The 23,633-nt window shown below is 40.0% G+C and overlaps 1 protein-coding gene across 1 annotated transcript in view; it reads left to right on the forward strand.

Annotated features, from left to right (window-relative positions):
- The window catches only part of LOC122554954 (calcium-binding protein 39), a 75,988-nt gene extending 52,759 nt beyond the window's left edge, over nucleotides 1–23,229 (forward strand). The window contains exons 5-9 of the mRNA XM_043700421.2: nucleotides 1,821–1,989; nucleotides 4,602–4,661; nucleotides 4,792–4,857; nucleotides 13,712–13,855; nucleotides 21,752–23,229. Of these exons, the coding sequence (XP_043556356.1) occupies nucleotides 1,821–1,989; nucleotides 4,602–4,661; nucleotides 4,792–4,857; nucleotides 13,712–13,855; nucleotides 21,752–21,940 (628 nt within the window). The 3' untranslated portion in view covers nucleotides 21,941–23,229. The remainder of the gene's footprint in view (nucleotides 1–1,820; nucleotides 1,990–4,601; nucleotides 4,662–4,791; nucleotides 4,858–13,711; nucleotides 13,856–21,751) is intronic.
- The last annotated feature ends 404 nt before the right edge of the window (nucleotides 23,230–23,633 follow it).

Genomic DNA, 23,633 nt, shown 5'->3' on the forward strand with positions numbered 1-23,633 from the left:
TTGCATTTCAAAATGCTTTTTGTTTTAAGTTATCTGACACTTTGATCATATCATACTGAATGATTCTCCTAATCCGTTTCCTTAAGTCAAAAATCCCCTTGAAATGAAATTCACCTTCTGACATCTTAAATAGCCACATGTAATTGAATTTAAATACATATTCAATCTGAGTCATGAGGATAAACTGAAAGCACATTTTGTGTTGTGGCACATTTTTTGCACACAAGCATGACTTCCTAAGTGATTGGACCTACTTTATATTTTTTGACTTTTGACCGAGAGGTGTTGCCTCCTCCATTTCTAATGTGTTCTCCTCTATTTAATTGTGTTGTTGTCAACACAATTTCTCGAAGTTAAACTTAAAATTGCACAGGGGAAGTCATATCAATTTTTTCATTTCCCATTGTAACTGCCTCAGCTCTGTTACTCAAATAGAAAATGATCAACTTTTTCTGGAAGGTAGTGAAACAGAGTAGCTGTAAGGATATGAGAGCAATGTTCAACCACTAGGAAAATTTATCAGTCTGAACTATATAGTTGGATGCTCGCTTTCATCTTAGTTTAGGATTGAAGTGGTAATATTCTGCACCAATAATGGAGTAGATAAATGGAGCTGGAGTTTCAACAGGACACAATTGAAATTTTTCACCTTTGGTGATGGTGCAAGTGAAGCTGGCAAAATTGTCAGAAATTATCACATCGTAGGTAATCATGCTTTAATGAGTTGCATGTATATGATTGAATTGTTAAAAATAGTCAGCCAGTTTATTGCAGTTGATGTTTTGATAACTGGTTAGTTTCAGTTATTTGATTTCAACAGCTGTTGGGGAAAAGAAGAAAGCACAAAAGTGATGGCAACTGTAAAACTGAAAAATCAGATAATTGTGATCAGCATTTCTGATTGGATCTTCAGCTTAAATTTTATGTAAGCAAGGATCTGAGTCACTAACATCTTTTACAGAAGGAAATCTGCCATACTTACCTAGCCTAGTCTAGCGTGGCCTTGATGTAACTACAGATCCACAGCAATAACTAAATGGGCCTTTCAAACAGCCCAGCAAACCACTCAGTTCGCAGGCAATTATGGATGGCGAACAAATGCTGGCCTGCCTTGTGACAGTCACATTTCTTGAACATATAAGGAAATGCAAGATACTGACCTGCAGTTTTTGTGCTAACCTTCCACCTACAAGTAAAAACGAAGTTGAGAGGTACACAACAAATCATGAGAACCTGAAAGAAAAACCTTGATTAATATTTTGGACATTTGAAAACAAAGCAGACTTTTTTTTTGAGGCTTGGCCAAAGTGAGGATCAAAAGTGGAAGATCGCAAGTGACTTGAAATGCTATGAAGACGAATTTATTATATTCAAGATAACTGTTAAACTCTGTTGTGCTAATAGGAATGATTTGTGACTTATTGAGGAAAACTTTAAGATGGCTAAATTTGGAATAAGGAAATTTTTCTGTACTTTTTGATCAGTCCTTATGGGCAGGTTTTATTCCATGAAGCCAAAGAATCTGTCATTGTCTTGTTTTGATTCTCTCCCAATTCCTAATGTAAGTGCTATTGATATGATTAATATCTTTGCTGTTATTTTTCTTACATTTTAGAAAAATATTATTAGAAATGTTTCCTGAGGAGAAATTGAAAAGGAGATAATACAGAGCAATGCATGTCACTGCAACAGTAATGGACTTCCAATCCTGCTATTTCAAATGTTTAAAGTTTGTGCTTTAATCAGTGATGCTGACAATGGTAGACTTTGGTTCTTGCCCTTTGAGTGTCTTCAAAAATATTTACTTTTCTCTTGTTCAGGTATGAAACGCCAGAGATTGCCTTGAACTGTGGAATTATGCTGAGAGAATGCATCAGACATGAACCACTTGCCAAAATAATCCTTTACTCAGAGCATTTTAGAGATTTCTTTAAATATGTGGAAATGTCAACATTTGACATTGCCTCAGATGCTTTTGCTACATTTAAGGTAAATTATTTCACTGAACAGTTTCATTAATTTTAATTTTTAGTTTAAGTGCATGTTCTTTAATACAGTTGCATTGCAGATGTCTTCCTTGCAAATTTGTTGTTGTTCGTACGTGCATGGAATTAATTTTATCATTTTTCAGCATTTTAGAATGGACGCAACTATTTGAATTTGTACTTCTGTAATATTAATTTACTGAGTTGGAATTTTTTTAAAAAATTAAGCTTTTTTAAAAAAGTTAGGTGCACAAGTAGGCAATTCAGCCCTGCTCTGATATTTAAGTTCCTTCTTCCTGATAGCCTTTGACTCCCTTGTTGGTCAAAAATTTACTTACCCCAGCTTTAGAAATATTCATAGAATCTTCCTGCATTATTCCTTGACGAATGGAGTTCCAAAGACTGTTGACTTGAGAGGCTATGGACCAGGATACCCTGGTCCCTTTACCTCGTCTGAAGTCGCATGACACCTGATTATGTTCCAACTGGTTTATTTGAAATCACAAGCTTTCAGAGCGCTGCTTCATTCATCAGGTGGAGTGATTGTACTCTCACCACTCAAGAAGCTTGACACCATCCAAGATGAAGTAATAACTACTTGGCACCATATTCACAATTATCCACTGCCTCCACCTTTGATACTGAGTAGCAGTAGTGTACGCCATCTAAAGATGCACCATGGAAATTCACTAAAACTACTTAGACAGTACCAAATGACCACTATCGTTTAGAAGAATGTGAGCAAACACTGCCATCTGCATGTGTCCGACAAGCCACTCAGCAAAATGATTTGAAAGTATATCACTGTTCATTCAGTGTTATTGGGTCAGAAGAGTCAAACTCACTCCCTAATGGCATTCAGGGTCTAACCCAAACCACTCATGAATGAACTTATTAAAAAAACAAAATTCCTCATCCCAAGAACCAATCATGTCAAACTTTTCTGCCCCTTTTCTTGTGTTTTCACACCCTTCCTGAAGCATTATGCAAAACTGAATGGAAAAATCCAGTTATGGCTGAATCAGTATTTTATCTAGGTTTATCATAACTTCCTTGCATGAATGCTTTATATTGCTATTTACAGCAGTGTATCCTGTTCTGATTTGCTCATAGCTTTCTCAACCTTTTCTCCCACATGATTGAAATGTTAACATGTACCCTCAAGTTCCTCTGCCCCGGTAACCACACTAGAATTGTACCATTTATTTATTGCCCCCTCATTCTTACTACCAATTTGCACTTTTCTGCACTAAATTCCATTTGTTACTTGTCCATCCATTCTATTACCCATGTTATTTTAAAAGTCTACAACATTTTGTAGGCAAGCCCATTATGTAACACTTTATCAAATGCCTTTTGGCAATTCATGTGCACCACATCAACCTTCTGACTAACTTGCTTGAGATTTTGATAACCAGGGTAATGAACATAATTTTCATGTGCAAGTTAATGCGATGTTTTCAGATGATGTCCATTGAGGGTACAGACTGTAGATAGGAGAGGCCCTAACAACAGATCTTTGAGATTTATTGCAGGTAATTATGTGGGAACAGCAAGTTATGCCATTACATGAGATTCTCTGGCTACCATTTACTAACTGAGGAATTGAACTAGATGAGAGCAGTTCCACCAGCTGCATGACAGAGTGTTGGGGGAGGATGACATAGTTCAGGCAAGTCAAATGCTTCAGACAAGTCAAATAGGATGAGGAAGGAAAGTTGACCTTTGTCGTCATTTCACAGAATGTCATTTGTGCTTATGGAACAGAGCAGCATGGTAGAGGCACTTGATCAGATGGTCTCTATATGTGAGGCAAGGAAGTCCCTATTTCTTTAGTCATCAGTGCCCATACCTCTCCTGGGTAGCTGTCTGGAGCTAATCAAGACTATTTGCAACCTTAGTGCTTTAGTTGACTTTGAGATGTCCTTCCAACAATGTGTACACCATCACTGAGACTACCTGTTACCACTTTCTTTGAGGTACCTATTTGAGTTCCTGCCTCCATTCATCTGCAAAAATCCTCATTTATGTCCTTGTTGCCTGTCGAATTGACTACTCAGTACACACTCCCATTTTTTATCTGTTTAAACATACTGTTGTTTAAACTCTGTAAGTAGCCTAATTCAAATCATTCCATGTTCACCTGTCACTCTGGTGCCCACTGAGTCAAGCTAGCTTCCAGTTCCTAAATATCTGCAATTATGTAATCCTTGTCTCTTAACCATCACCAATTAATAATTCTCTCAATGGTAGCCATGTTTTCTGCTGCAAAGTCTCTTAAGTTCTGAAATTCCCCTAAAAATCCTTAATTTCTCTTCATTCTTCTTTCTTTAACACATGCTGCCCACATTCCAAAAGAGATTTTTTTTTAAAAAAGCACTCTGAAGCTTTGATTTTGGGTGGTTTCCTTTTTAATTTTTTTGGGCTCCTGTGAAATAGCTTTGTATGTGTGTCCCCACCTTAAGTTTGCTCATTTAAATGCAAATTTTTTTTTAATAAGTGCATTTAATGCTTATTGGATTGAAGAGCATTAACACACCAGCTCGATAGACTTTGGGCTGTAAATTATATTTATTCCTGAGTTTAAAGTATTAATGTATGCAATTCTTATCACAGGATTTACTCACTAGACATAAAGTCATGTGTGGACAGTTCTTAGAACAGAACTATGAACTTGTAAGTAAGCAAAAACCAAGTTGGCATTGGTTTTAAAATTCCTTTGTATTTTAACCTTTATTTTGTGTTTAATGAACTTTTAGAACAAGGAATTTCTGATTTTGGTCAAATTTGGAAATTTTCTTTCAAGGTATTTAATGACTATGAGAAGTTGTTGCATTCAGAAAACTACGTGACAAAAAGGCAGTCTTTAAAGGTAATAAAAAATAAATTTGTTTAATTCTGTATCTTAATATTTACAAATATACCCACATTTGTCAAGTACTTCATTTAGGTTTCCCTCTTTAAAGGAACTCTATCTTTCAGGGTGTTTTAATTTGGTAATATACTGACTGAATGACTTTGTATTTGAACATAAGGCTGGACAGCTGATTTGCAACATAAGTATAATTCTTGTCCTGGTTCAGGTACCACACCTTCATGGTAACCTTCTCAACCTTGCTCCTGGTCTGAGGTGTGCCTCTCCAATGAGAAAGCAGCTGTATGGTTCTCTTGAATGGTAGTGACTTTAACTTGCTATGATTCTCCACCCAAATCCTTAGATACCTTTTGGATCAGGTGGAGATTAATCCTTTACAATTTCTTACATAACATGAAGAAATTTGGTCAGATCACATTTGGAGAACTGTGTAGAGTTCTCTCTATATCAGATAATCATTATAGAGGAACTGAAGAAGGTGCAAAAATAGATATTATCAGCACAAAATGGCTAGTTTTTGAGGAAGCTTGAAATTGCTGAGCCTCTTTTCTTTAGAAAAGAGACAACTGATAGCACTTGATGGGCAGATAAAATTATGAATTGGTTTTGATAGGGAAAATGTAGATAAGTACTTATTGGTCAATGTCTGACCATAGCAAACAGATTTGATACTGTCTGCAAACTCAAATTTGAGAGGTGTTTGACAAGGTAGACGTAAAGAAGCAATTGTTCAGCAGGATCTGACAATAGCTTGATGCATAATTGAGTGTCTCCAAGTGGTTGAAATATCAGCTTTATCTAGTTTGTTAAAAATAAATTTGTATCCATGTGTAAGACAGAAGATGTACAACTTTGAATATGTTTGTGCAGATCTGAATTACTACTAAAATATTTCACTTTTTTCATAACTGATTTGCTTACCCTGCAGTGATTGGTTCGACAGAACCATTTAAAATTGTTAATTTAACTTTTTAAGACCTATTAAGAGATGGCATCGCATACTTTGGTTTGATTTTTTTGGTATGGGGGTAGAATTGAATCATTGCTACAAAATACATAATGGTGGAAGCAGTTGGAGAAAACACATTAGAAGAGACAAATGTTGAAGCTTTTTGTCTTGCACTCAACAGGATGGAAGGGAGCAACAATTTATATTAGAACATAGAACATAGAAGAATACAGCGCAGTACAGGCCCTTCAGCCCTCGATGTTGCGCCGATCCAAGCCCACCTAACCGACACTAGCCCACTATTACTTCAGAAAAAATTGCTGATTGGATGGCAAATCAGCTCTGGTCAAGGCATGGCCATGGACAATGTAGCAGGAAATTACTTGTTTAATTAAAATAAGGCACAATGCCTGGACAAGTTTCTTTCTCCTACAAGGGTTAGATCCTTGCATATAAAAATTTGTAGCTTTTAGCAAGCTGAAGTGAACCAGACCAATGGATCTGATGTTGGTCATTATATAATTTTTACTAAACTCTGGATCGGTTTAGCAAATATTATCCAATCATGGAATTCACATCTAACATTGTACATCATGTTCTCAGATTTTAAGCATGAGCTGGTTGAGTAGGGGTACTAATTTGCCTGCGGTAAATAGATGAAGAAATGTGCTGTTTGATATAGTATCCCAGTCATTGGAATATACAGGCTACCTTATACTTCAGTTTTGAATGAGAAATTGAGTATTAGTGGTGGTTTGAAGCTGCATCCAAATGATTTAGAAATGAGTACTGCAAAGCTGACAATTTGGAAGCCTGACATGAATAGAGGTACAAACAAATTCAAAGCCACCAGCAACGGCACTGTTAGGTGAGACCAGTGAAGATCTATAGCCAAAGATCTTGTTTTGCAAACAGATAGGAGCCAGCAGAGATTGCTAAAAAAGCAATGGGGATTTGTGTGGGATAGAGTGCAATGATGGGATGGAGACATGTCCTTCAAAGTCATGAGTGGTAGCAGTCTTAACTATGGTCATGGTTTATTACTGTTGCTTAACTTCTCACTGATATTCAATTTAAGTTCATTTTGATGAACTTGGGGTTTGTATAAGGTCATTTATATTGTATATTTTGTATTGTGACTGGATAGTTCTAATCTTTAAGTAATGTTTGCATGGTACTGCTTATTGGAAGATAATATCCTGTGTTATTTTCAGAGAAGAGTGTAAAGAAACTAAAGGAACAAACAGCTGGAGAAACTCTAGTCTTGCAGCATCTATAGAGTGACAGAGTTAACATTTCAAATCCTCTTCTGCACTGAAGAGGGCTGGAAAATCAATGAGCTATACGTTGTGGAAAGGGAGGGGGAGGGGGAGGGAGCAAGTGGAAAAGATACTGAAGGTGTATCAGAGCAAAAGGCAAAGGGAGTAAAAAGCGATGAAGAACGTAGGTGTTTAATAGCAAAAAATGGATCAGTTGTACTAAGAGCAAACACAGGCAAACAGGTGGTTGGGACGAATCAGAATGGACGAGAAACTGAAATTATTTTCCTTTATGTTAGAGAATAAATGCTTTAAAGGAAATCTGATTAAAATTTCAAAATCACAGAAGATTTTGTTAGAGTAAATGAGTAGAAACTGTTTTCAGCAGTAGACAAGTTAGACATTACTGCGTCAAGTTATAAGCAAAAGCATCAGAGGTGACAGGAGATAGTAAAGAAAACTCACGCAGTGAGTTGACATGATCTACCTGAGAGAATGGTGGAAGCAGATTCAATAACTTTCAGAAGAGAATTGAATGATGACTTAGAAAGGAGAAAAGAATCAGGGCTACTGGGAAATACAGGCAAATTGGACTACAATAATTGGCTTTAGAACTGGCATTTAAGCAAAATTACCCCTCTCACTGCTATACTGTTCCATGATTTAATTATTTGAAGCAGGTTTGGAGACCATGATATCATTACATCAAGGCCTGCTTTTATATCCACATTTAGAGTGGAATCCTCTTGTCTGTCTATTACAGCCCCAATAGGGATGGTGTAATTATAGAATGACCAGTTGAAAGTTTTTACTGAAGAATTGATGCAGAGGCTTTTAATCAAATGGTCGATGCTTCTTCAGGCAATGAAATTTTATAACAACCAATATTTTAGTTAATGTATGTGACCTTCTCTACAACCATTGCATGTCAAAACAATGTTGCTGTTTTGGTTATTAAATACTCTACATTCTGGGAAATTGGGAGTTTAGAATAGAGAGGATCTCTTCTTGAATGATTGCCTATGCAGAAGAACTGTATAAATATTTCTATACTATCCCCATAAGATTGTAATAGTTGAGATTAAAGCAGAGTCTATTAAAGAAAATAACTTGGGCATTTGTTTTTGGAGAAGTCTGAAACTTTCTAAGAGTTAATTATTTGCTAGGATACTACGACTTAGACCTGTTCATTTCATGTTGTTTTGCTGTGCTATTCTTCGATCTTTGTTAATTTAAAATCCAAATCTTTTGAATTTTGTCCATTTATTTTTCATATACCTACTCTGTTGAAACCAGTTCTGTGGAAGTCAGCTTGTCATCAATATCTGCTGTGTCTGTGACTTTAGTGCATTATCATTCCTTGGCTTCTCTAAGACATTTCATTAAAGTTTATCAGACTATCTGCTAACTCCCCTCTTTTTTGTAATCCCATTCTCATCTGTCCAGATTACAAGCAATACTGCAAGGGAGGGTTTAAACTAGATTGGCAGGGGGTGGGATCCTCAACAGGGAAGCAGGTGCGAGGCTCGAAGGGGATACAATAATCAGAAATAGTAAGGTGAAGAGACAAGTCAAGCTGGAACATGACAGGGAACACCAAATGCCTGTTGGATTAAATCACACTTCAAGAAGGCTGACAGGTAAGGCTGATGAACTCAGGATGTGGATAGGTCCGTGGGACTGGGATATTATAGCCATTACAGAAACATGGCTAAGGAAAGGACAGGACTGGCAGCTTAATGTGCCAGGGTTCAGGTGCTTGAAGTAGGACAGACGTGGTGGAAGGAGAGGGGGGGAACTGCATTTTTGATTAAGGTAAGTATAACAGCAGTAATCAGATGATATAACTGGAGAATCATCCAGTGAGGCTTTGTGGGTGGAGGTGAGAAATAAGAAGAGGTTTGTGACATTATTGGGTTTGTGCTACAGGCCCCCCAAATAGTCAGTGGGAATGAGAGGAACGAATATGCAGGAGCCAGAGGGTTGTCATAGTAGGGGATTTTTATTTTCCTAACATAGACTGGGATTGCCAGAGTGATAAGGTCTCAGATGAAGTGGAATTTAGAGTCATAGAAATGTACAGCACAGAAACAGACCCTTCGGTCCAACCTGTCCATGCCGACCAGATATCCTAACCCAACCTAGTCCCACCTGCCAGCACCCAGCCCATACCTCTCCAAACCCTTCCTATTCATATACCCATCCAAATGTCTTTTAAATGTTGCAATTGTACCAGCATCCACCACTTCTTTTGGCAGCTCATACCATACATGTACCACCCTCTGCATGAAAAAGTTGCCCCTTAGGTCCCTTTTATATCTTTCCCCTCTCACCCTAAACCTATGCCCTCTATTTCTGGATTCCCCGATCCCAGGGAAAAGACTTTGTCTATAATTCCTATCCATGCCCCTCATAATTTTATAAACCTCTATAAGGTCACCCCTCAGCCCCCGACGCTGCAGGGAAAACAGCCCCAGCCTGTTCAGCCCCTCCCTATAGCTCTAATCTTCCAACCCTGGCAACATCTTTGTAAATCTTTTCTGAACCCTTTCAAGTTTCACAACATCGTTCCGATAGGAAGGAGACCAAAAACTGCACGCAATATTCCAATAATGGCCTAACCAATGTCCTGTACAACCGCAACATGATCTTCCAACTCCTGTACTCAGTACTCTGACCAATAAAGGAAAGCATACCAAACGCCACCTTCACTATCCTATCTACCTGTGACTCCACTTTCAAGGAGCTATGAACTTGCACTCCAAGGTCTGTTTGTTCAGCAACACTCTCTAGGACCTTACCATGAGGTGTATAAGTCCTGCTAAGATTTGCTTTCCCAAAATGCAGCACCTCGCATTTATCTGAATTAAACTCCATCTGCCACTTCTCAGTCCATTGGCCCATCTGATCAAGATCCTGTTGTAATCTAAGGTAACCTTCTTCGCTGTCCACTACACCTTCAATTTTGGTGTCATCTGCAAACCTACTAACTATACCTCTTATGCTCGCATCCAAATCATTTATGTAAATGACAAAAAGTAGAGGACGCAGCACCGATCCTTGTGGCACTCCACTGGTCACAGGCCTCCAGTCTGAAAACAACCCTCCACTACCACCCTCTGTCTTCTACCTTTGAGCCAGTTCTGCATCCATATGTCTAGTTCTCTCTGTATTCCGTGAGATCTAACTTTGCTAACCAGTCTCCCATGGGGAAGCTTGTCGAACACCTTACTGAAGTCCATATAGATCACACCTGCTCTGCCCTCATCAATTCTCTTTGTTACTACTTCAAAAAACTCACTCAATTTTATGAGACATGATTTCCCACGCATAAAGTCATGTTGACTATCCCTAATCAGTCCTTGCCTTTCCAAATACATGTACAAACTGTCCCTCAGGATTCCCTCCCACAACTTGCCCACCACCGACATCAGGCTCACTGGATTTATTAAGTGCGTTCAGGAAAGTTTCTTCATGCAGGATATACAGGGTCTTACTTGGGAAGGGGCTAAACTTGACCTACTCTTGGGAAGTAGGGTAGGACAGGTAACAAAGGTGACCATGGGGGAGCACTTTGAGACCAATGACCACTGTTCTATTAATTTTAAAATAGTTATGGAGAGGGACAAAACTGGTCCTCAGGTTCTAAATTGAGGCAAGTGAATTTTGGTGGAATTCATACAGTAGCTTGCAGAGGTTGATTGGAATAGTCTGTTTGCAGGCAAAGGGACCTCTGGTAAGTGGGAGGCCTTTAAAAGTGAGGTAAGTAGAGTTCAAGGTCTATATGTTCCTGTGAGGGTGAAGAGCAAAATTGGTAGGAATAGGGAACCATGGATTACATGAGATATTGAGGTTTGACTAGAAAAAAGGAGGCATCTATCAGGTACAGGCAGCTGGAATCAAGGGAATCCCTTGAGATATGCAGGAGTTTACTGAAGAAGGAAATCAGGAGGGCGAAAAGGGGGTACAAGATAGCCTTGTTTGAGAAGATTAGGATGGTTCCAAAGAGGATCTTTAAGTATATTAAAGGAAAAAGAATAACTAGAGAGAGAATGGCACCCCTCAAGGACTAAAGTGGTCATATATGTGTTGAACTGCGGGAGAGGTCCTCAATGAATATTTCTTCTGTGTTTACCATAGAGAAAGACATGAAGACTTGGGAGCTTAGTTGTGATATCTCGGGGACAGTCCATTTCACAGTAGAGGTGGTGTTGGATGTATTAGAATGAATGAAGGTGAATAAATCTCCTGGCCCTGGCCAGATATATCCAAGAACACTGCAAGAGGCTAGAGAAGAAATTGCGGGGGCCCTGGCTGATATTTTTGCATCATCGTTAGCCACGGGATGAGGTCACAAAAGACAGAAGGGTAGCGAATGTTGTGTCATTATTTAAGAGGAGCTGCAAAGAAAAGCCTGGGAACTGTAGACCAGTAAGCTTAACAACTGTGGTGGGTAAGGTATTAGAGAAGATGCTGAGGGAAAGGATATACATGCATTCAGAAAGGCAGGGTTTGATAAGGAGTAGTTAGCATGGCTTTGTGAGTGGGAGATCATGCTCATAAATTTGTTAGAGTTCCTTGATAAAGTGACCAGGAAGGTTGACGAGGGCAGGGCAATAGACGTAGTCTGTATGGATTTCACTAAAGCCTTTGATAAGGTTCCACATGGTAGGCTGCTCTGGATGGTTAGATCACATGGAATCCAGGGGAGCTGGCAAATTGGATACAAAATTGGTTTGAAGATAGGAAGCAGAGGGTAATAGTGGAAGGATGCTTGTCGGACTGGAGGCCTGTGGAGTGGTTCAGGGGTCGGTGCTGGGCTCATTGTTGTTTATCTATACCAATAATTTGGATGAGATTGTACAAGGCATGGTTAGTAAGTTTGCTGATGACACTAAAATAGGCAGTGGACAGTGAGGGAGGTTATCAGAAATTGCAGCAGGACCTTGATCAGCTGGGGAAGTGGACTGAGAAATGGCAAATGGAGTTTGATATAGATAAGTGTGAGATCTTACCATGATTTAACTTTCCAAAATATAAGAGTTTCATGGTGAATGGTAAGGCCTTTAGAAGTATTGTGGAACAGAGGGATTTTGGAGTTCATGTTCACAGTTCTCTGAAAGTGGAGTCACCAGTAAACAGGCAGTGAAGAAGGGTTTTGGCACACTGGCCTTCATCAGTCAGGGCTTTGAGTATAGAATTGAGAAGTTTCATGTGCAGTTACACAGGACATTAGTGAGGCAGTATTTGGAGTATTGTATTCAGTTTTGGTCACCTTGTTATAGGAAGGATGTTATGAAACTGGAAAGAGTGTCGAAGAAATTTACAAGAATGTTGCCTGGACTTAATGGTCTGAGTTATAGGGAGAGGTTGGACAAGCTAGGACTTTTTTTCTTTAGAGGCTGGGAGACTGAGGGGGAACCTTATAGATAGGAAAGGTTTAGAAGGATATGGGCCAAAATCATGTTGGAGTGGATGGACATTTTGGTCGGCACAGACCAGTTTGGGCCAAAGAGCCTGTCTCTGTGCTGTTGGACTCTATGACTCTATGAATATCCTTTCCTTCCACTTCTACATGCTCACTCTTTTTCTCATTTAAATATTGCTTTTTGTGAACATTTATGTACCAATATGGATCAGTTTCAATTTGCACATTAACCGTCATTTCTATCTTCACAGCACTGTCTAACAAAATTCTTCCTGCCTCAGGCAATTAGGAAGCTACAACGACCCCCTATTGATGCAACCAATCAATCAAACCCATCTTTTAGCTATTAGCATACCATTACAAGAATGTTGTCCCTACCCTCCCCTTCACTGTTTTGATCACACAGCACTGCCCTTTGACGTGAAGGGCAGTGTTTGTCACTGGCCACCCGGGTGTTTTCCTATCTTCCTAGTGGTGGGGAAAAAAAATTAGCATACCATTATCCTGTCATCTCTTCACAAGCATAGAACTGGAGTAAACTGTAAACAACCTGATTCAAACATCAGTCTTAGAGAGATTACGCCACTAAAGCCCTGTGTGCTGAGAATGTGCACATTGTTCTCCTATGGTCTGTAATGTCCACTGTTCAAACTGTTCCTATGGTTACACTATTCCATTTGATCCTCAGCCCTTTATGCAAGTTAGTTATTTGTGAGATTTATATTTTCTTTTCTGCAGCTTTCCATGAATTTGGCCTGCATTTATCTTAGTCTTTTGTCGTATAATTCTGACATCCAGTTTATAATTTTTCCTTGAAATCTAACCATATCTGAAGACCTGTGTAAGTTGCATCCCAGGTACTTGGCTTTGTTCTTTTCTCAAAGTGCAGGTAACTAATCCCCGTAATTATCATAGGTACATTGCTTTGCACGTCCTCCTCAACACCCAAACTATGAACCAGTGCGCAGAACTGTATGCAACATCCAAGGACACTGACCAGAGGTTTTACAAAATTATCGCTTGCTGCAGCTCATATATTTTGTTTTGACCCCTAATATCATCATTAATGACCTTTTATTTATTGCCATGCCTATTGATAAAGGCATTTTATGGTGCAAGTTAATCTGTAAATCTACAAATTTGTGAATTTTTGTTTTGAATGTGATGCTGTGTTGTGTACTGCTGTATGACTTTTTTTTCCTGTTGCTTGTCAAGCTTGTGGGAGAACTGCTTTTGGACCGACACAACTTTACAGTTATGACAAGGTATATCAGCAAACCTGAAAACCTCAAACTCATGATGAACCTCCTAAAGGACCAAAGTAGGAATATTCAATTTGAGGCTTTTCATGTATTCAAGGTGAGTTGTTATGACTTTTTTAAAAACAAAGGCTGATGTGGAACAAATACAATTTAACCACCTAGTAGATTTTTTAAACAAATCAGTAATTAGTTATTGTTTCAAAAATAATCTTTCTTGAATACGTTCATCCCTTTTAGACTCTGATGTGGAGGTGCTGGTGTTGGACCTGGGTAGAGCAAGTCAAACAAACCTGTTGGACTATAACCTGGCATTATGATTTTTGCCTTTTACTCTAGATTGAGTATAACCTGATTTGTTGAAGGAGGTTGATGGTAGTCTGATCCCTGAGCTTTTTTTTGGATTTAATCAGTTCTAGATTTTATCATTTAAATGCATCCTGTTGAGTTCTTACAGGTGTAATACACCAAGCATCCAGCTCGCTATTCATGCACTCTAAGTTTGAGTCATTATAAAGGATTATTAGTTATTGGACACTAAAGGTTTTCCAACAATAAATTTGACACGATTCCAGCTATTAGTGGCTGATTAGTTATGTGGGTCTGAAGTTCTGAAATTGCTACATCTACCTCTCTCGCCTCCTTTTGCTTCTTGGAGTGTGACTAAGTATATAGTCATGTATCTCCTTTGACTTCATGTCAGTTTTTGACTTGGAGCGCTCTTCTGAAAATCCTTTTAGATGCTCTACTACATTAAAGACCAAGATAGTTGTTGCATGAACTAATCGTGGTGAATCACAGTGGTTTGGTGGCTCATTCCTTATGAAGGGCTTTTGCCCAAAACGTCGATTTTCCTGCTCCTCAGATGCTGCCTGACCTGCTGTGCTTTTCCTGCATCACACTCTGTTGTTGAGTTAAAGAATAAAGTTATTTTCTAGTGTTAACTTAGCCAGAAAGCCAATGGTTTGATTCACAGTCCATGCTGAGTTACTTTATCCAGCAGTGGGCATCTGTAAGTCTCCATGTGCCCTTCAACACAGGGATATCTTGCACTTTGTTTATAAAGCTGAAATGTAGATATAGGCCTTGTAAGAAAGGCTGGAATTGGGTGTGGTGTATATGAATCATTTTTTCTCTCCTCAGCAAGTAACTTAGAGTGAAATAGTAGAAATATGCCCCATAATTGTCAATAAATTAATTGAAACCTTAAAAATGGGTTCTTCTGTTCCATATATGAAGAGAATACATAGGACAGTTGTGGATGGCAGGAAATGCTGATCGAGCCAATGATGCCCACTTCCTCTGAATAATCTTTTTAAAAATAAACTATTTCACTTATTAGGAAGTCCTGCATTCTCACCACACTTTTTGGTTTAATAGAAATGGGTTTTAGTTTTCACACCCTATCAATTCTGCTGACTCATTATCTCATCAGGGTTAATTAATTGAGCCAGTTTCTTACTGCCCTTTAAGTTGCGTTATTTAGTCTATGATTACTTCTCTTTCAACATTTCCATTGAAGTGCTTTTTACATCAGGGTACCAATGTTTCACTGAAACCCAGAGAAATGGAGAACAACTAGAAGGAAGGAGAGCAGCTGGACCTTGAATTCTGGCCTTCCAGCCTAGAGGTGGAACACTACACTAACAAAAGCCCCATTTACAGTTGTTCTACAATTAGTAAGATGCAGAACTGCTCCATGTTAAAGGTTTCATAGGCATTTATTGTAGTGTTCTGTGGTTTTGGTTGAACAGCTCACTGATGGCAAACTCAAATCCCATCATGGTGGGTTGTGAAATGAAATGAATGCATTTGTTGATTATAAGCAGGAAAGAAAAATCAGTGCCCTATTCTCTGCCTGCCCTACACAATACTTGTCTACAATTGTTAATGTCCCATAAAACAATTGGCAAGGATCCAAAATCCACCACCTTCTCAGTCGGAATGGTATAAGTTTAGCCTGAACAGCATTGCCCACACCCTGAGAAGGTTTTTTTTGGCAGTTTTTAAAAATCAAAACAATAATCTATTGTTCGTTTTTTTTTTAAATTTAATTTAAATTTTAAAATGAAACTTTTACATGAGGTTTTCGGTCAAGACCATTTGAGTGCTTATGATGAACAAACTCCCATGTCACAACTGGAGCAAAGAATACCCCCTTGCACCTGCCCCCAACAGCCTGCATTCCTCCCTCTCCATGATACATGCACCTCCCCCCACACACTGCACCTCACGTGCACACTCACCCTCAACCCTTGCCACCGCGCTTGCATGTACACACACAAACACCCCCCCCCCCCCCCGCCGCGCACTCCACTAAATATCACAAAAGCACACCATTTACAAAAACCTTTCCGATTTGAATTGGACATTTGTCAATTCCATCCCAATGTTAATACTCCATGCATCCTTTCTCCAACCTAACCCTCCTTCCTCTAACCCGATCAGCATCTCTATTTGTTTCTTTCAACTTCATGTCATCGTCTAGTTTTTTTTCCTATCGATGCTGTGTCTTGGGTAAAGAATATAGTGCATTAATGGTCATGGTACAGGACTAGCAATCCAGAGATCTGGACTAATATTTCAGTGTCAGGAGTTCAAATTCACAGCCGTTGGAGACATTAAATTTGTTTAATTATGAAATAAATAAATAGATCTGAATTTTTAAAAAAGTCAATAATGGTGAATATCATTAAGTAAAAGCATCTGTTTCACTAATTTCCAAATCTTCCATTCTTGTCTGATCTGCTCTACATGTGACTCCAGGCCCTCAGCAATGTGGTTGATTCTTAACTGCCCTCTGAAATGGCATAGGAAACGACTTACATGAGAGAACCTTTACCATACTGGCCATAGTGGTGCAAGAAGACAGTTCTCCAGCACCTTTTCTAGGACTGTTGTGGATGGCAGGAAATGCTGATCTAGCCAATGATGCCCACTTCCTCTGAATAATCTTTTTAAAAATAAACTATTTCACTTATAAGGAAGTCCTGCATTCTGACCACACTTTTTGGTTTAAAAAGTTCCTTTTTAATTGCTTAGTGATCATTGTCTTTTTTTGGCTGGAAGCTTTACTTTCCACCAAGTGGAAACATGCATTTCTTAAAAATGAACCCTGTGTTGTATTTTGTGTTTTTAACCTCATTGCTGGTCTGACATTCATTTTCAGTTTGTGGAGCTTTGTGTACAAATTGGCTGCTGCATTAGTTGATATACAGTTGCCAGCAATGTTTTTTTTTGCATGGATAGTCCGTATTACATACCCTGTGCACTCTGAACATGAAAGGGCTATGCTATTAGCTGTTCTGTCAGTGGATGGGTGGACATAAAATTAAACACACTTGATTAAGGTTAGGGAAAATTGTGAGCATGATATGAGTTTGCTTAAACTGCCCGTCTCTTGCTTTTTCTGGAGCTTCTTCAATACCACCCTGCCCCTCAGAGATCCTTACACACTTTCAGTTTGGCTGCTTATACATTCTCAGTGATCACAGTCCCACTGTTGACAGCTGTGCTTTCAGCTGCCAAAGTCTGAAACTCCAGAGCTTTCTATCTAAACATCTCTTGCTCTCTGCTTCAACAGCTGTCCACCTTTTAGGTTGTTCATTTAAACCTATCTGTTTAGAACCAAGAATTGTGGATGCCTCAAGTCTGAAACAAGACTAGTTCTGATGAAGGGTCATTGAACTCGAAACGACTCTGCTTTCTGTCTACAGTTGCTGCCAGACTTGCTGAGTTTCTCCCAGCAATTTCTGCTTTTGTCTTTGAATAAGTGTTTAGTCGCCTATTTTAACAGCACCTTGGTATGTTTTGCTTACGTTAAACATGTAATAGAAATCCAAGTTTTTGTGCACAACAGGATTACAAATGGTAAATTTCAGTCAGGGAGAACAAAGTTTAAGGAGGAGAACAACATAATATTGGCACTCTTAAAGATTAATGACAGCATGAGCACGCATAACTTTTTCTCTGGGTGAAAGGCAGAGTCATAGATTATTCTGCCAAAGCATACCATAGCCCCCTTAACAGAAGTTAGAATTGTGTTCTGTTGATGTGGGCAGTCTGTATTTTTGTTTCTGCCAGCCGTGCAGCAAGACAATAAAGCACACAATAAAGCAGGAGCTGAGGGAACAACCTGGTTAGGAACTCCGGTTGTTCTCTCTGCTATATACTTTAATACTCATTTATATAATAGCACAATTGTTCTAGTCAAAATATACCTTTGGATTAAAAACTGCAGCTGAAAGATAATATTATATGTGTTACTTCAGAGGATAGTATTTGTCTCTGTGAATATTTAAAGTTAAACTAAGTCCTGATTTAGCAGAACTGTACAATTCATGTCTGGGCTCTTTGTACTTATGATAACATTTCAATGCCAGTTCATTTATTTATTCATTCATGTAGGATAAAATTCTTCCAGCTGTGATACCTATATTTTGGCAGAAGTTGCCTTTTGGGTTTAACCTGTAGAACGTTTTTAACCAAAGTGTGGTGAGAACATTTTACAATAAATTTCTAACTTTGTACTTTATTGGCTGGGAAGCACTTTAGGGTGTCCTGAGGCTATGAAACAATGCTATGGAAATGCAAATTAGAATTAGAATCCTTACATTGTGGAAATCTGAGTTCATCCCTTGTGGTTGGAGGGTTCTTAGGCAGAAGATGTAGCGCTCTTCCGCCTAGAAAGGAAGAGCGCCTCATCTTCCGCCTAGAAAGGAAGAGCGCCTCATCTTCCGCCTAGGAACCCTCCAACCACAAGGGATGAACTCAGATTTCTCCAGTTTCCTCATTTTCCCTCCCCCCACCTTGTCTCAGTCAAATCCCTCGAACTCAGCACCGACTTCCTAACCTGCAATCTTCTTCCTGACCTCTCCGCCCCCACCCCATTCCGGCCTATCACCCTCACCTTGACCTCCTTCCACATATCGCATTTCAAACACCCCTCCCCCAAGTCCCTCCTCCCTACCTTTTATCTTAGCCTGCTGGACACACTTTCCTCATTCCTGAAGAAGGGCTTATGCCCGAAATGTCGATTCTTCTGTTCCTTGGATGCTGCCTGACCTGCGCTTTTCCAGCAACACATTTTCAGCTCTGATCTCCAGCATCTGCAGTCCTCACTATCTCCTCGAAGATTTTAACCTACTGCGAATCCTCTTACAAGGATGCCTTCCTTGAAGAAGCTCTCTTCCTCCCTATTCAAGGATTTCAGTGAGTCCCTCTCTCACTGCACCCCCCAGGTCATATCTTCTGCACAGAAGCTCTTCAGCCACGTTCTCAAACAGACTCGCTACCACAGCCACATCTCCTTCCTTAGCACCTGCCTACGGATCCGACTGATCCCGCATGGACTCCGGACTACGTTCCGACCAACAAAATTTGGACCCAACCAGGACAACCAGTACCTACAACAAATCTGAAGCCTCCAGCAACAGACCTCCCTCCGGATCCTTCGCTCCACACTTGCAGCCATGCGCCGCTATCTACATTCCCTGCAATTAGACCTACCCCAGCTCAGGACAACACTCTCACAGACCTGCAAAGGACGTCTACTGTTCTTCATCCACAGAAGAATTCATACACTAAACAAAAACTCCCCACCTACGTTCGGGACACCACCCACGCCCTCCACCTCCTCCATGATTTTCGCTTCCCCAGTCCCCAACGCCTTATCTTCACCGTGGACATCCAGTCCCTGTACACCTCCATCATGAAGGACTCAAAGCCTTCCACTTCTTCCTTTCCCGCCGTACCAACCAGTACCCTTCCAATGACACCCTCCTTTGACTGACTGAACTGGTCCTCACCCTGAACAACTTCTCTTTCCAATCCTCCCACTTCCTCCAAACCAAAGGAGTAGCCATGGGCACCCGCATGGGCCCCAGCTATGCCTGCCTCTTCGTAGGATATGTGGAACAGTCCATCTTCCGCAGCTACACTGGCACTACCCCCCACCTTTTCCTCCGCTACATCGATGACTGTATCGGAGCTCCCACGAGGAGGTTGAACAGTTCATCCATTTTACCAACACCTTCCACCCCGAACTCAAATTCACCTGGACCGTCTCAGACTCCTCCCTCCCCTTCCTAGACCTTTCTATTTCTATCTTGGGCGACCGAATCAACACGGACATCTACTATAAACCGACCGACTCCCACAGCTACCTAGACTACACCTCCTCCCACCCTGCCCCCTGTAAAAATGCCATCCCATATTCCCAATTCCTTCGTCTCCGCCACATCTGCTCCCAGGAGGACCAGTTCCAAATCCGTGCAACCCAGATGGCCTCCTTCTTCAAGGACTGCAATTTCCCCCCAGACGTGGTCGACGATGCCCTCCAACGCATCTCCTCCACTTCCCGCTCCTCCGCCCTTGAGCCCCGCCCCTCCAACCGCCACCAGGACAGAACCCCACTGGTCCTCACCTACCACCCCACCAACCTCCATGTACAGTGTATCATCCGCCGTTATTTCCGTCACCTCCAAACGGACCCCACCACCAGGGATATATTTCCCTCCCCTCCCCTATCAGCGTTCCGAAAAGACCACTCCCTCCGTAATTCCCTCGTCAGGTCCACACCCCCCACCAACCCAACCTCCACTCCCGGCACCTTCCCCTGCAACCGCAAGAAATGCAAAACTTGCGCCCACACCTCCCCCCTTACTTCCCTCCAAGGCCCCAAGGGATACTTCCATATCCGCCACAAATTCACCTGCACCTCCACACACATCATCTATTGCATCCGCTGCACCCGATGTGGCCTCCTCTGTATTGGGGAGACAGGCCACCTACTTGCGGAACGTTTCAGAGAACACCTCTGGGACACCGGGACCAACCAATCCAACCACCCCATGGCTCAACACTTCAACTCCCCCTTCCACTCCACCAAGGACATGCAGGTCCTTGGACTCCTCCATCACCAGACCATAGCAACACGACAGTGGAGGAAGAGCGCCTCATCTTCTGCCTAGGAACCCACCAACCACAAGGGATGAACTCTGATTTCTCCAGTTTCCTCATTTCCCCTCCCCCCACCTTGTCTCAGTCAAATCCCTCGAACTCAGCACTGCCTTCCTAACCTGCAATCTTCTTCCTGACCTCTCCGCCCCCACCCCACTCCGGCCTATCACCCTCACCTTGACCTCCTTCCACCTATCGCATTTCAAACACCCCTCCCCCAAATCCCTCCTCCCTACCTTTTGTCTGCTGGACACACTTTGCTCATTCCTGAAGAAGGGCTTATGCCCGAAACGTCAATTCTCCTGTTCTTTAGATGCTGCCTGACCTGCTGTGCATTTTCAGCAATATTTTTCTTAAACTGTTTTGCTTAGTTCATTGTTTAAACTGCAAAACATCTTTATTAAAATTACTATTGCAAAAAAACCAAGGAGTCTTCTTTCAATTGGAATAGATCACAATCCCACATAAATATCACCTCCAGTCTGCCATAACACAGCATGAAAGTCTCTTGGTACCCAGGCAGCTGAAAGTAATTGTCATTCTAACTGAAACTTTATTCTGTCATTCTGATGTGATGTAGAATGTAGTGTACAGTTTGATTTTCTATGCTGGCCCACTGTAAAATTGGTGGTGTATAAAATCTGTGCTGCTATGTTTAAAGTGCCCAGTGTCCTACCAAGGGAAACAAAACCTTTTTCCTATAGCTTTGAGTTTTATGATTTGAGCGTCCTCATCCAAAATATGTAAATCTAGTGGATGTAAACAGATTGCATTAAGCCACAGGAGAACTAGGGATGTAATGAATAAAACAAGCTGCAGGCAGTTATAAGAGTACTTGTTTAGCTTGCTAAATCCCCGGTTCATGCAGCAAGCTATGATTTTGTGAAATATTAATTTAAAAATTTAGAATTTGGTGAGGTAGGGTGATACCAAGGGCTTAGGCTTGATACCACGATTTTCAACATGACATTTGAACATCTTCGGATTAACTGCATTGCCTAATTTGTATATTGATCTCTCCCTTTACTCTTTCTAGGTTTTTGTGGCAAACCCCAATAAAACGCAACCTATTCTGGACATCCTGTTGAAAAACCAGACCAAACTCATAGAGTTCCTTAGTCAGTTTCAAGCAGACAGAACAGATGATGATCAGTTTAATGATGAAAAGTCCTATTTGATCAAACAAATCAGGGATTTGAAAAGACCAGCACCTCAACAGTCGTAACACATTTGGTGATAGGAAGTTACATCAGTGAATGGAGCTTTAACTATTTACCGCACCTGTGTACAATTTGATTACATTTCTTTATAGGGAAGGGATTGTGTAGTAACAGTAACTCACTTCTAATATTTATATATGATAAAACTAATTTTATTCATGCATATTGTCTTTGAGTGCCTGTATATTAGTTTGTTTTTCCTCTTACATCTATGGCTGTTTGTAAGTTTAGGAGTTTACATACTCGTACGGTAGCAGTGATTCTTTGCCTTGCTAGTTTTAAATTTTTAAGTGACCATGTCTGGGATTTTTTTAGCGAGAGTTTGATTAGTTGGCAACAGCCTTGGTGGCTTTGATCTTGTTTGCTACTGTATTACTATGTAAATTAGTTTTTATTTTGAATATGTTTATCACTATGGATAAGGCAAAGTCTGCAGTGCTATCTGTTCACCATGGTAAATGCACAGAGCTTGCTACTTTTTAAATGATTCTGACTTGCTTTAAGAATGGGCTTCCTAAATCATCTTGACTTGATCCTGTTGAAAGTTCCCACACTGCATTAGATTAGAGGTCTAAGGTATGTAAGCTTAATGTTAAGAGCAGACACCCTATGCCTATCCATGTAAACCTACTCCTTTATATTGGTACACAATTTTTATTGTGAACAAGTCAGCTTAAATTGGTAAAGAATGATTGGTGAGTCTTTATGTAGAAATGTCCCAGTCATTATTTTATTTGCTTGGAAGGGGTCAAGCTGTAATTTAATTTTATGGTTGCACATATTGTTTTTCTTTCCAAAACGTGTAATTGTACATATGTGGTTGCATTCAATGAATACTCGTTACACTGTATGGCTGCATTTAGAAGTAATTGCTCTGATGGTCAGCTCTTCACAATCACAAAACAGCCTAATTTGAGTACTTTTTAAATAAAATACATTAAAATAATGAAAAGCTTAATCAGTTTTTTTGTGTTAAATGATTTATGCTTTGCCAAAATTATTTTACTTGGGTTCACTTTTAAAGATATAATGTGAATTCTGTATTATTTTGAGGGGTTATTTGCTCGTTAAATTGCTAACCATATGTTTTTGCATTTCAAGTCAGATGCTTTGGGGAAATTCTTTCTGTACCGCCACTACGAAGTTGTGAAACATTGTACCAGCCTTATTACTGAAGTAAACAATCTGGAGAGTACATCAGATTAAATTGTTTATTCCAGTGGTGAGCCAGTATGCAAAATTTGTGTGGACATGGTTTAAAAATTAAAAGGAAACATACTGATTTAAGGCTGCATTTCTGGTCTACTGTGGTGCTTTTAAGTTATGAGACGATATTGCAGTTTTATAAGTGTTGTCTTTCACTTTTAATATTGTTTAATCTTCATCTCATCATCCTCCTCCACATCTATTCCCCTCTTTTTGTTCCATACTCCTTTGTGGATACTTAGAAGAACTGATGTTTACAATTTATCTTGATGACTTGAGAAATTGAATTTTCGTTTTAAAAATTTGGAAATAAAAAAGGTGGTATCATTAAAATAACAATTAAATGTTGAATTTTTGTAAAATCTGTTATTTGTGACTCCTGTCCAACACCAATGCTGTCCACTCTTAACTAGCTTCTAAGAAGGCCAAACAAGCTAATCAGTTATGGCAATACGTACGCAATAAATTTGGGCCTCCTTACTAGTATCCAAG

The sequence above is a fragment of the Chiloscyllium plagiosum genome, unplaced genomic scaffold (genome assembly GCF_037043375.1).
Source record: "Chiloscyllium plagiosum isolate Xiang-an unplaced genomic scaffold, Cpla_swu_hap1 HiC_scaffold_12, whole genome shotgun sequence".
In the NCBI taxonomy this organism is placed as follows: domain Eukaryota; kingdom Metazoa; phylum Chordata; class Chondrichthyes; order Orectolobiformes; family Hemiscylliidae; genus Chiloscyllium; species Chiloscyllium plagiosum.